An 11,105-nucleotide genomic window follows, 5' to 3' on the forward strand; every position below is an offset into this window, starting at 1 on the left:
TGATATATCTTTTTTGTTTATTTTTAGATGGTGAATAGACTTTACTTTCTTTTGTCATATCTATAGTCTAAAACGAAATAATTTATTTTTAATTCCAACGAGTGAGAATAGAGGCATATAGAATTATTTTAATAGTCATTTATTATATATGAATAATTTTGTAACTTATATTTAGGCATATAGGTTTAAAGATAAACACAGAATAATTCCTTATTATTATTAAATAAGGGAGATAAAATCAACTAAAATCGTAGCATTTATATTTTACCATAACTAAGTATTGGTTAAGATATCTTACTAATTTTAAAAGCTCACAAATTCAAATCATCATTAATATTCTTAAACCATAATAATAATAAAACTAAAAGTGTGGAATTTATTATTAGTAGTAGTATAAAAGTGTGAAAGTTACCAATATAGGATAAAAGGTGTTATTTATTTGTAATTGATTTGAATCTGTAGGCTCACATCAATTCAGATGGAAATTAGAGAGAGAGAGAGAAAAAAAAAAAAAGAATCCAACCATATTAGAACAAATCAAATCAAGGTTAGGCTAAGTGTATAAATATATAAGCTTGCAATAAATAAGAGAGAGAAAGTTTGAGGGATTAAATATATCAATTTTCTTTGGAGCCATATCGACCCATTTAAATTGATTTAGCGATTTTGATATTCTCGAGGATAACGAAGCCATACACTAAGAATATAATATAAATCTATAAAAGTTAATTTGTTATAAGTCAAAAAGGATAATGATTATAGGTTTGATGGACAAAATTGAAAAGGCCTCAAAAGGGATGGAGTTTAGGGTACAAATTAAACAAAGTAAGTAATAATATTTTTTATAAAGTTATAAGTGACATTTTAGTAACATTGGTTATAGTTTGTGTTATTTAATTGATGAGTATATTATATGATGAATATGTGAGGGTCAACTATATTTCGTAATAAATAAAATAATAAAAATAAACAGTTCGAAAATCACCCATCTTTACCAGAAATGAAAGAGAGTGACCACGTTGCGAATTTGTGAAGTCTGGCATCTGGAAGTTTTGGACATTTGTCTGTTCGATTTTAACCCGCCATTTGCCTCTTAATTGCTCTCTTTGGAATGTGAAATTCTCTCTATTCTTCTCGTTCCTCCTATTTTCGAACTTCCTCGGGGATTCCTCTTCCCACGCCCTTCACATCTTCACCGCCTCCTAACGTCGACTTCACCGACTATGTAAGCTCTCTCTCTCTCCAACTCTTTCTCTGTCTATTGTTTATGCGCGCTTGATTCGTTTTGTAATCTCTGTTCGTCTTTCATCCAGCTCTCTGTTGTGCCTTATCTTTTCAGAATTTCTCGCTTATTCCGTCTATTCTTGCTCTGTTCGCTTCTTTGATGGCGATCGCCGACATGCTTGAGAGTACAACCCCCTCGGAAAGCTCTTTAAGCGACTTGGATGCCACCCGCTTCCTCCGTAGGAGACCGGGTGCTACCACCGCTGGAGTGGAGTCCGAGACAAATTTGAGACCAAACGTTCGTGGAACGGATTCTTCGCCTCCAGATCATGCAGGTGTTAATGGTTTATCGGCTGCCAAGAGATGTGAGGAGGATATAGATCGAAATTGCGCGGTTCAAAATCCGAATCTAACGGAAACGGCGAAGGATCCTGGTGACAAGGCCGAGAGTCGAGGCAACGCCAAGTTTGATGTTTCCTCTGTGATTTTTGCTTATCGGCCTTCTGCGCCGGCTCATAAGCGAGTAACGGAAAGTCCTCTAAGCTCTGATGCGATATTCCGTCAGGTAGTTGCAAGTTCTTGGTTTATTTTAGCTTCTATATAATTCAACTCACCATTACATCGCATGTATATCCGTTCTTCCTGTTAGTCTATCATAAGTAGGCTTAAGCAATATTGCTGGAATTATTTAACAGCTGTCCAAAGTTGATTATCTGTTTCCAAGTGAAATCGTGCTTAGGCCGACTGCTGATCCAAGAAATTTATCTGTTATGCAATAATTTGTTCTAGTTATCATGAATTGTTATGAGTACACCATACTCTCAGGAACTATGGTCAACATGCCGTGTTATTTCTGGCATAAGTTCTTATATCAGATCTGATGGTTGATGAATATATAATGCCGACCATTTTATTACCTTAAATGGCAGAGCCACGCAGGTCTGTTCAACCTCTGTATAGTTGTGCTTGTTGCGGTAAACAGCAGACTGATCATTGAGAATCTTATGAAGGTGCGCCTGCTCTTTACTCTGTTCTTTTAACCTTGACTCACAACTATGTATAGGAAATGAAATTCGCTCGTTGTCGTTCCTTACATTCTTTTTTTTCCGTTGTTTTTCATTTAGTCAATTCTGGAAGAGTTACATCTCTTAGGTTTAATGTAATTTCTCTCTCTCGTTACTTTCTGCAGTATGGCTTGTTAATTCAAACTGGTTTTTGGTTTAGTTCAAGATCCTTGCGAGACTGGCCACTTCTAATGTGTTGGTAAATTCTCTATTGTTTCTTTTGCTACTAAAATAAGATACACAAGCTATTGTTCATTTCTTATTGTATGTATTTCAAATTATTAGCTGACGTTGGGCAATGCCTTGCTTTTGCAGCCTGTCTCTCCCTGTATTCCCCCTTTCAGCTTTTCTTGTTGAGAAGTTGGCTTTAAAGAAATATATATCTGAGCCTGTACGTTTTCTTGGTTAACTCTATGGGAAATGCTCCTTTTCTTTTCTTTCCTTTACTTTTTTAGGATAATTGTTTCTTTGGATGGATTCTGACCTTATATTTGATAGTTAGATGCTTACTGGCTGAAGTTGTAAATGCAGGTTATTGTTTTCCTACATATTATCATAACAACTGCTGCAGTTCTGTATCCAGTACTTATGATTCTCAGGTCAGTTATGGTTTACTTGGCACATTTGGTAATTCACTAGGAGGATTCTCCGCTGAATAAAAATGATGTTAAGATAATTTCCGATTATCCGCTGAATCAGAATAGTTTGTTTTTAAAAACAGGTTCAAATTGCTTGATGAGAAAATTGAGAAAGCCTATCATTTAGCTACACGTTCTAGCTTTCAACTATGCATGAAAATGGAAAAACCTTCTCGTGCTTTATATTAAAACTTCACTATCTATTATATAATTAGGAAGGGCGTGTTAGCATTAAATTTCGTAGGAGCCTTCTATGTTGGACACTATTATTTCTTAATCTCTAGAATTGTATTTGTATTCATAGTATTCCATTCAAGTCTCCTCTGCTTTCTAGATATTCTGGAGTATGTAATCTACTGTTTATGTCTGGGAATGATACTAGATTCTATGATCTTAACTGAAAGTACATAATAGAAATTTGAAGGCTAAGTCGCGAAGTGTACAATTTGATTTTATGACTTCAAAATGGGCAGGTTTGACTCCGCTGTTTTATCTGGTGTAACTTTGATGGCCTTTGCATCAATTACCTGGTTGAAATTGGTTTCATATGCCCATACAAATCATGACATGAGAAAAATTTCCAGATCAGTTAATCAGGTAACAATCTGATTTCCCTTCACACATAGGTCCTTGAACGAAGTTTTTTTTTTTTTTTTTTTTTGCAGGAAAATAATATCCAATGAGTTGTTTAGAGTTCCTAATAAATCATTAGTTTTAAATAACAGTGTCTGTTTGATTATTATTGTTGTGAATATTGTTATTTTTTCTCGTTCAGAAGGATATTCTTGAACATCATTGTCTGAGTTTACTGGATTTTCCCAGTTTGTTTGAAGTTTTACTTATAAATTTTATCCTGCTCATTCTTTGCTAGGGTCAGAAATATGTATTCAGTTGAGGTTATAATTATTTCTGCATGATGCACGATGGTTTGTTATCTGTCTGTTCTAATGTCATCAGGCTTTTTCTTTAGGGAGATGTATTGCCTAGTTCCCTGGATTCAAACTACTACCCTCACAATGTTAGCTTCAAGAGTTTGGTCTACTTTATGCTTGCTCCAACATTATGTTATCAGGTATTTTGTCACTAAGGAAATGTATTGTGGATTTTGTTAGGTTCATGAATCAGCTGCCACTTAGCATGTGTAGACAATTGCTTATTCATCGTGTAGCTTGCTTATCAATATTTTTATTTACCCATTGTGATATTGGATTTATACCTGTTGACTGACTTTTTGCACTGATCTTACAGCCAAGCTACCCACGAACAACACACATACGAAAGGGTTGGGTAGTTCGACAGTTTATTAAACTAATAATATTCACAGGGGTTATGGGTTTCATTATTGAACAGGTACGTTGCCTACTCCTAATTCTTAATAATACCCCAGGTCTGTCTTATCTTAAGCTGCACAAAATGGATCTTTTATGTGTTTCTATTTATTGATCTTGCAGTACATAAATCCCATTGTCCGAAATTCTCAACACCCTTTAAAGGGTAACCTTTTGTATGCAACAGAGAGGATCCTAAAGCTTTCTGTGCCAAATTTGTATGTTTGGCTCTGCATGTTCTACTGTCTTTTCCACCTTTGGTATGTATTTTGAACAGGGTATTACATTTTGGCTGAAGTTACTTGTTTGAGCTTTGAAATTACAAAGTTTGGTTTCACCTGATAGGTTAAATATATTGGCTGAGCTTCTTTGTTTTGGAGATCGAGAGTTCTACAAGGACTGGTGGAATGCCAAAACAGTTGAAGAGGTTGTATATATATGTCCAGTCAAAAAATATTTCTTATGCTTTTTTCACCCCTTCCCTTTTCTAGGAAGATATTTTTAACTATTTTTATTGATTGTGTGGATCTTTCTTATGCCACCCTGGCTGCAGTATTGGAGAATGTGGAACATGGTATGTTTCTCAGCCCATATTCTTTCGAAGTGATTTTCTTTCTCAACTGTGATCCATCATAACTACTGATGTGTCTTCTGTAAACAGCCTGTCCACAAATGGATGGTTCGCCATGTCTATTTTCCATGCCTAAGGAATGGGATACCGAAGGTACTTAATGTATCACCGTACTTTGTGCTATTTTTTATTCTCGCCACATCTATTGCAAGTGTATTTCAGATAACTATGTGGTGTCATCCTCATGTATTGTCATTCCTTGATACATATTTAGCAATTAGCAAATTGGGCTTCAAATGTTGATTTCACCGCTTTCTGAAAAATGCATGGAAATTGATAAATACTTCGAGCTCCTTCCCCTATTATTGATGATGAGTCTGAGTTGGTTACATGTGTTTACCAAATGAAAGGAGATGGTTGCTAATTTTATTGCAATTTATTATTTCGATAAAGATGATACATGGGACACTGAAGAAAAATAAGCAGACACCTTGATGGTCTTGTCACCATTTATTAAGGCTCAGTGAGCTCAGCATCCAAAAGATGCTTTCATTTCCTTAATTCAAAATATTCTGTTATGTCTTCAGCGAAATTCATCTTCAATCAATCACCAATTCATCTACAGTTATTAATCTGGCCAAGGAATTTTGGCATCTGTCCGCCCAATTTGATAGTGTTGACACGATATTGAATGGACTATATATCTTTTTAGAATATTGATTGCGGACAATATTCTAGACTAGCATTGAGTCATTTTCCCAAAAGAAGATGGATTAGGAATGACACTTGCACATAAGCTTACAGATGTTCACCACGTTTTGGTTTGGTGAATTGGGTTGGGTATTCATTATAGGGAACATCCATTAATGGTATCTACATGAGATTCTTCTCGTCTCATTTTTTAACAACATATTGTAGACTAATTCCAACCTGCCACAATCAACTTAATGTCATCTGCATTATTTGACTTTGTTCTTCCTTGAAATATTAGTCTCACGAAATACTTGGCCATTTGTCAATTTCTTATTACTGGACTATGAAAAGGTATTGTATTGAACACTGTATTTTTTTTCTTACAAAAACATGCAGGGAGTTGCTGTTGTAATAGCATTTCTAATTTCTGCTGTGTTCCATGAGGTATGATAATTCATTTCATTTTCTTCGTGTTTTATTTCTTGTGTTTTTAAAAGCTTTATTATGCTTTACTAAATATTTGGCTTATGTGAATGATGGAAATTTTGTTTGTACTTGTACCATGATGGAATGATTTGGAATGGTCAATTCCTTTGGAATAAGCTTGAGGGAAAAAACTAAGTTTCTGTCATTATTGAGCTTATTGCCTCAATCTTGATGCAAGCTTATTAGGTGATGACTTAAAAAGTCATCACTTTCTTGATGAGTTTTTTATACGCTAAGTTCAGGAAAGAATATGAAGGCGATAAACTTCGAAATGCTGCACTAATTGTTATGATCTATGGTCAGCCTTTTAGTTTCCCATCAAAACTTTGCTGCTCGATAATTCTTTTTGGTTTTCAACTCTTATATTCTTGTCTTTTTTATTTATCAGGAAAGAATAAGAACGGTGTCATGTTTCCCAAAAGTTTCACGATTATGGACTACCTTGATATAGATTTCTAGACGTTTAGTGTGTATTATGTGTTCTACTTAATTTTTTATTTATTAATATTTTTTGCAGCTGTGCATTGCTGTTCCTTGCCACATGTTCAAGCTTTGGGCGTTCATTGGAATTATGTTTCAGGTTAATCTTTTCATTTCATCGTGTTATGAAATTTCACCTGATAGCCCCTAGTGCGTGCTGCTGGACGTGAATTCGTTGGTCCCCTGTTTTCTTCTCTATTGCCCTTTGCTCAACCATTTTCTTGCTTGATGTAGGTTCCGTTGGTTTGGATAACAAAGTACCTACAAGATGTGTTCCAAAACTCTATGGTACGTCACTCTTTCTCCCTAGAAATACCAAATTGCAACTAGCCATACACGTCGGTGATGGTAGTTTTACATGTTAGGATTTGGGAGGAAAATGATAAATACTAGGAGAGATGTTATCCGAATTGGGGTGTCTCATGTTGATAAGAAAATTATTCTATTGAAAGCTACAAATAGAACTTGTTGTAGTTGTGGTATTAATTTGTGTTCCTCTGTGTCTGATTTGAATGTCACAGGTTGGGAACATGATCTTCTGGTCCATATTTAGCATTCTTGGTCAACCGATGAGCGTCCTACTGTACTATCATGATTTGATGAACCGCAAAGGGATCGACTAAGAGCCTACTCGACTTTACCTTTCTGCGGGTAACATAGCGATCCCACCCTCTATCATTAGCCAAATATCATCCCCAAACACAAGTCTTTGTACTTTTTTCCACACCTTCTAAGATCCAATTCAATGTTTTCACTCAACTTATGTGTAAATTGATTTAGAAATTCCACATGGGTTCAGACTTGCTCTCTACCGGGGCTTCTTTTACAAAAAAAGATAAGGGCCAGGCATGCACACCGCTCAACAAGTTAAAAATGACCAAGACGCCAATTTCTAGAGAGGTTCCTTCCTTAGACAATTGTCTCAATTTTTTTTTTTTTTTTTTTTTGGGGGGGGGGGTGTTATCATCACACAGGTTATAGATGATTTTAAGCGATTGAACACTCCAATGTTCTTATTAAACTATAAATAAAGAAAATTTAATACCTAAAATTTAGAAGAGACGCAACAGAAGGGCCATAAATACAAGAGGAAAAGAAATTTTAAACAAACTATTTTCTGAACGTGAATTTACATAACAAATCCCAAATAAACACTTATGGGTTTGTTGTCTAAATTGAAAAGGCTGTGGAATCATAATTGGAGAATATGTTCCCAAACCACCAGAAAAAATCCTCCAAAATTCAACAGCTTCAAACGTCCCACACTAGAAAGTTGTTGTACATACAAGTGCTTTAATAATGTACCCTCTCCTTATTCTCCAACTGCAGTCCTTCGATTCCCTTCAAAGCAGAGTCATAGTTCTTTACATATCCTGTGTGTCTTCCAGACGCGCTTCTCTTCAGATCCTCTGGTCCAACTGGTGGTCTTCTCTGTGCGCTCATGCTCTTGTGCAATATCCCGGGACTAGCATCCGTCGTTTGGGAGCGGTGTGGATCTGATTCGCTTACCATGTAAGGATCCCAGCTGCTCGACACAACAGCACGTCTTGAAGACCCACTTGATCGCCCCACAATATTAGCGCCTGAAAACTGCACCGCAAGAGAACTCGAAACTTTCAAATTAGGGACTAAAGACTGGCGCTTGAACTATTATATTGATGTACATATTACATATAAATTATTAACACCAAAATTAATTGTTAAACGTACCACGGCATGCTTAGGAACTGGAACTGCAATATCATTGGCAATTGGACTCTTCTGTTTGGCAAAAGTTCCAGAATTCGTAGCCAGCCCGGATGCCCTCCGCCTAGATGAATCCATCAAAGACATCCCAGCTAGTTGAGCCTCCTCTCCACCTAAGTCAAAGGAGGGAATAAGAACAATCAATAGTCTGTCTATCTGAGGGACAAAAGGAAAAAAACTTAAACCAAAACTAAAAGATAACCTGTCTGTCTATCTGCATTCGCTATGCCAGGAGGGATTCCAGAACTGGTTCCGGCAACGGCACCCTAAAGAAATAGAAGCACATTCAGTACTACTGGTTGAAAGAAAAGGCAACAGTAGCACAACAAAAGCAAGCCACATATAACTAACTGGGGCACGGGTTGGAGGTGTTGCCAGCTGCGATTGCTGGTACTTTAAAATCGTCCAGTCAAACACATAATCAAACTGGAAACCTGTAGCAAAAAACCCAGGAACAGGCTAAGGAATTTAATGATGTGCAATTAGCAACAAGAAAAAAAAACTGCAGGTGTAAACTATAAACTAACTCAAACCTTCACGAATAAAGAGATCACGAAATATTCTTTTTAGATAAGCATAATCCGGCTTATCATCAAAACGTAGTGATCGGCAGTAATGGAAATATGACGCAAATTCTGATGGATATCCACGGCATAATGCCTAGAAAATTATTAAATTCTATTAGGCCCAATAGTAGCGTTAAAGATGTTCCATAATTTACATTTATAAAGAACTTGCCTCAATAGAGGTAGAAACTTTTTTCTCACTAATTTTCTCATACTTCTGCTTCTTGGTTCCTGCTTTCAGTCCCTGCCATGGAAGACTACCAGAACAAAGGATGCCGGTTACTAAATCATCTGAAAGGAGATGGCTGTAATCGATAACAATAATAAAGTGGTAAAAACTAATCACCTTCCTCTTAAGAAGTACATAAGGACATAACCAAGAGACTCCAAGTCATCCCGTCGACTTTGCTCTGCAACTCATATTGTCAGTAAAGAAGACTGGAATATTAAAAGGTGATAGCTAGCATTAATTAAATGAAATAATGTCAAGAGAAAATGATAGAATAATTCTAGGCTTGGACATAGAGGTTAAGAAGAGTCTTATTTCAAACAACCAATCATCTAGATAGCCTGGACGTTATTTACAGGACAAACTGGAAGTGGAAGGGGGAGCTGTGGTATGTGGGTGTCCACCATACGTCAAACTTGGACACTCGGTGCACGTTGGTGGAAGGTTCACCCATGAGTACAGGAAGCACAAAACACTATGAAGATCAGGGTAGAAAACGCAGAGGACTATTCAAAATCCTTAATGCTACAAATTAGGTTATAGTCAATTTGTTTCCCATTCTCGTGCCATGTATCTATTGTTGTTCCTATAGTTGAATAATTCAGGATCATGTGTTCATGGACTTATAAAGAGAGCAAAAGTAGTTCGGAGCAAAAGGAATCTGTGCCATCTCTGAAGGCAAACAAGTTAATTGTAAAAAATTATATGACTTCCTGATGTACGTACTTCCTTGCAACATTCCCAACGAATTTTCATTCTTCAGGTTCTTTCTTGTAGTATTCATAATAGGAGTTTCGTCACATTTTTGTTGTAATTTCTCAAACTTCAATTAAAGACTCTTTCTTGTTTCCCAAAAAAAACAAAAGTGCATATCAAAATCTTCACCTCATGCGATCACTGTATTTGGAAGCTCTGAAATGTGTAGTAAACATAAATGGAACATAAAAATATGTCAACAAGTTGGTGATTCCCATTACAAATATATATTTCAACAAATGTGTCTATGCTGTGTTTGTGTCCTAATTCTTAAGATGATACATTACACAATCTCTGTTTCATGAAGTGTCCACTCATCAAGGGGTCACAACTCCACAATCCAGTCAATCTCACATATAATTATTAATATGTGCCAATAAGAATCCAACATGAAACTTGTCTATCAGATGTTGCAAGAATCTCAAGGGATGGCCTCAAATTATGAAACAACAGCAAGATCAGAGAATAAGTATTATTAATTTAAGGATAATAGAAGTACCTATCCCAAGGTGGGTGTTCATGCTAGCATATCTTGCAGTCCCAGTCAAGTTCTTGTTTTCTCTACAACCACCAGAAACAATTACGAAAAGTCTTGCAATAAAAGAAAAAGAAAAGAAATCGTGAAGAGAATGTAAGGGCAACATCTACAAACTCTTAACACCTGTAGGGAATGTGTTGGTGGGTAGAACTATCTCTGTACTTCTTAGCAAGACCAAAGTCAATGATGTAAACCTGCATGTTTTAATCTACATCATGCACTATGTCTTGTACTTCTTAGTAAAACTAACATTGATCAAGATTTGAAATGGTTGATTATTATACTCAACTAAATCTAAAACAAGTACCTGATTTGCACGCCTTCCTAGCCCCATCAGAAAATTGTCCGGCTTAATATCCCGATGTAGAAAGGATTTAGAATGGACAAATTCAACACGGTTGATCTGAGCAAACAACCAAATCATGTTTATTATTTAAATTGTAACGGAAGGCGGACCTGGAGAAAATTAACATCAGATGTCAATTTACTTAATTATATCTACCATTTGATCTGCAAGCATAAGGACTGTCTTCAAAGAAAGCTTTCTGCTACAGAAGTTAAATAGATCTTCAAGACTAGGACCGAGCAAATCCATTACAAGTACATTGTAGTCTCCCTCAACTCCAAACCACCTAACATTAGGTATCCCAGCTGTGTTCAACAGATTTCGAAAAGGAAAAGTAAAATTCGTTAAGATAACACAAAAAAAAAAAAAAAAAAAAAAAAAAAAAAAAAAAAAAAAAAAAAAAAAAAAAAAAAAAAAAAAAAAAAAAAAAAAAAAAAAAA

The 11,105-nt window shown here is 35.8% G+C and overlaps 2 protein-coding genes across 5 annotated transcripts in view; one reads left to right on the forward strand and one right to left on the reverse strand.

The window, feature by feature from the left end:
* Nucleotides 1-1,063: 1,063 nt before the first annotated feature.
* On the forward strand, nucleotides 1,064-7,524 carry LOC111493820 (diacylglycerol O-acyltransferase 1A). Of its 3 annotated transcripts, none has more exons than XM_023143699.1 (18): nucleotides 1,064-1,225; nucleotides 1,340-1,789; nucleotides 2,154-2,234; nucleotides 2,414-2,487; nucleotides 2,604-2,679; nucleotides 2,820-2,887; nucleotides 3,400-3,523; nucleotides 3,897-3,998; nucleotides 4,175-4,276; nucleotides 4,378-4,514; nucleotides 4,600-4,681; nucleotides 4,808-4,828; nucleotides 4,916-4,978; nucleotides 5,915-5,962; nucleotides 6,522-6,584; nucleotides 6,719-6,772; nucleotides 7,006-7,135; nucleotides 7,265-7,524. In XM_023143699.1, exons 2-17 carry the CDS (start codon nucleotides 1,385-1,387, stop codon nucleotides 7,105-7,107), a joined length of 1,602 nt encoding a protein of 533 aa, XP_022999467.1. In that variant the 5' UTR covers nucleotides 1,064-1,225; nucleotides 1,340-1,384; the 3' UTR covers nucleotides 7,108-7,135; nucleotides 7,265-7,524. The 3 variants fall into 3 exon arrangements, with proteins under 3 accessions (XP_022999467.1, XP_022999468.1, XP_022999466.1); XM_023143700.1 differs by having other exon boundaries at nucleotides 7,284-7,524; XM_023143698.1 differs by having other exon boundaries at nucleotides 1,314-1,789; nucleotides 7,006-7,396.
* A 54-nt stretch (nucleotides 7,525-7,578) lies between these two features.
* The window catches only part of LOC111493832 (casein kinase 1-like protein 1), a 5,105-nt gene continuing 1,578 nt past the window's right edge, over nucleotides 7,579-11,105 (reverse strand). For both annotated transcript variants that reach the window (XM_023143714.1, XM_023143715.1), the window contains 11 exons: nucleotides 10,822-10,970; nucleotides 10,627-10,722; nucleotides 10,443-10,513; nucleotides 10,281-10,342; nucleotides 9,143-9,206; nucleotides 8,969-9,053; nucleotides 8,764-8,890; nucleotides 8,582-8,664; nucleotides 8,433-8,496; nucleotides 8,195-8,343; nucleotides 7,579-8,074 (listed from right to left, as the gene is read on the reverse strand). In XM_023143714.1, coding sequence (XP_022999482.1) covers nucleotides 7,778-8,074; nucleotides 8,195-8,343; nucleotides 8,433-8,496; nucleotides 8,582-8,664; nucleotides 8,764-8,890; nucleotides 8,969-9,053; nucleotides 9,143-9,206; nucleotides 10,281-10,342; nucleotides 10,443-10,513; nucleotides 10,627-10,722; nucleotides 10,822-10,970 — 1,247 coding nt within the window. In that variant the 3' untranslated portion in view covers nucleotides 7,579-7,777. The remainder of the gene's footprint in view (nucleotides 8,075-8,194; nucleotides 8,344-8,432; nucleotides 8,497-8,581; nucleotides 8,665-8,763; nucleotides 8,891-8,968; nucleotides 9,054-9,142; nucleotides 9,207-10,280; nucleotides 10,343-10,442; nucleotides 10,514-10,626; nucleotides 10,723-10,821; nucleotides 10,971-11,105) is intronic.

Source organism: Cucurbita maxima, unplaced genomic scaffold (genome assembly GCF_002738345.1).
Source record: "Cucurbita maxima cultivar Rimu unplaced genomic scaffold, Cmax_1.0 Cma_Scf00019, whole genome shotgun sequence".
In the NCBI taxonomy this organism is placed as follows: Eukaryota; Viridiplantae; Streptophyta; class Magnoliopsida; order Cucurbitales; family Cucurbitaceae; genus Cucurbita; species Cucurbita maxima.

What these genes read in the sequence shown, in the direction of transcription:
- LOC111493820 (XM_023143699.1), top strand. Translation starts at nt 1,385, where the DNA reads ATGGCGATCGCCGACATGCTTGAGAGTACAACCCCCTCGGAAAGCTCT. An exon ending in TACTGTCTTTTCCACCTTTG is followed by an intron (nt 4,515 to 4,599) that starts GTATGTATTTTG and finishes TTCACCTGATAG; the next exon opens with GTTAAATATATTGGCTGAGC. An exon ending in ATTGGAGAATGTGGAACATG is followed by an intron (nt 4,829 to 4,915) that starts GTATGTTTCTCA and finishes TTCTGTAAACAG; the next exon opens with CCTGTCCACAAATGGATGGT.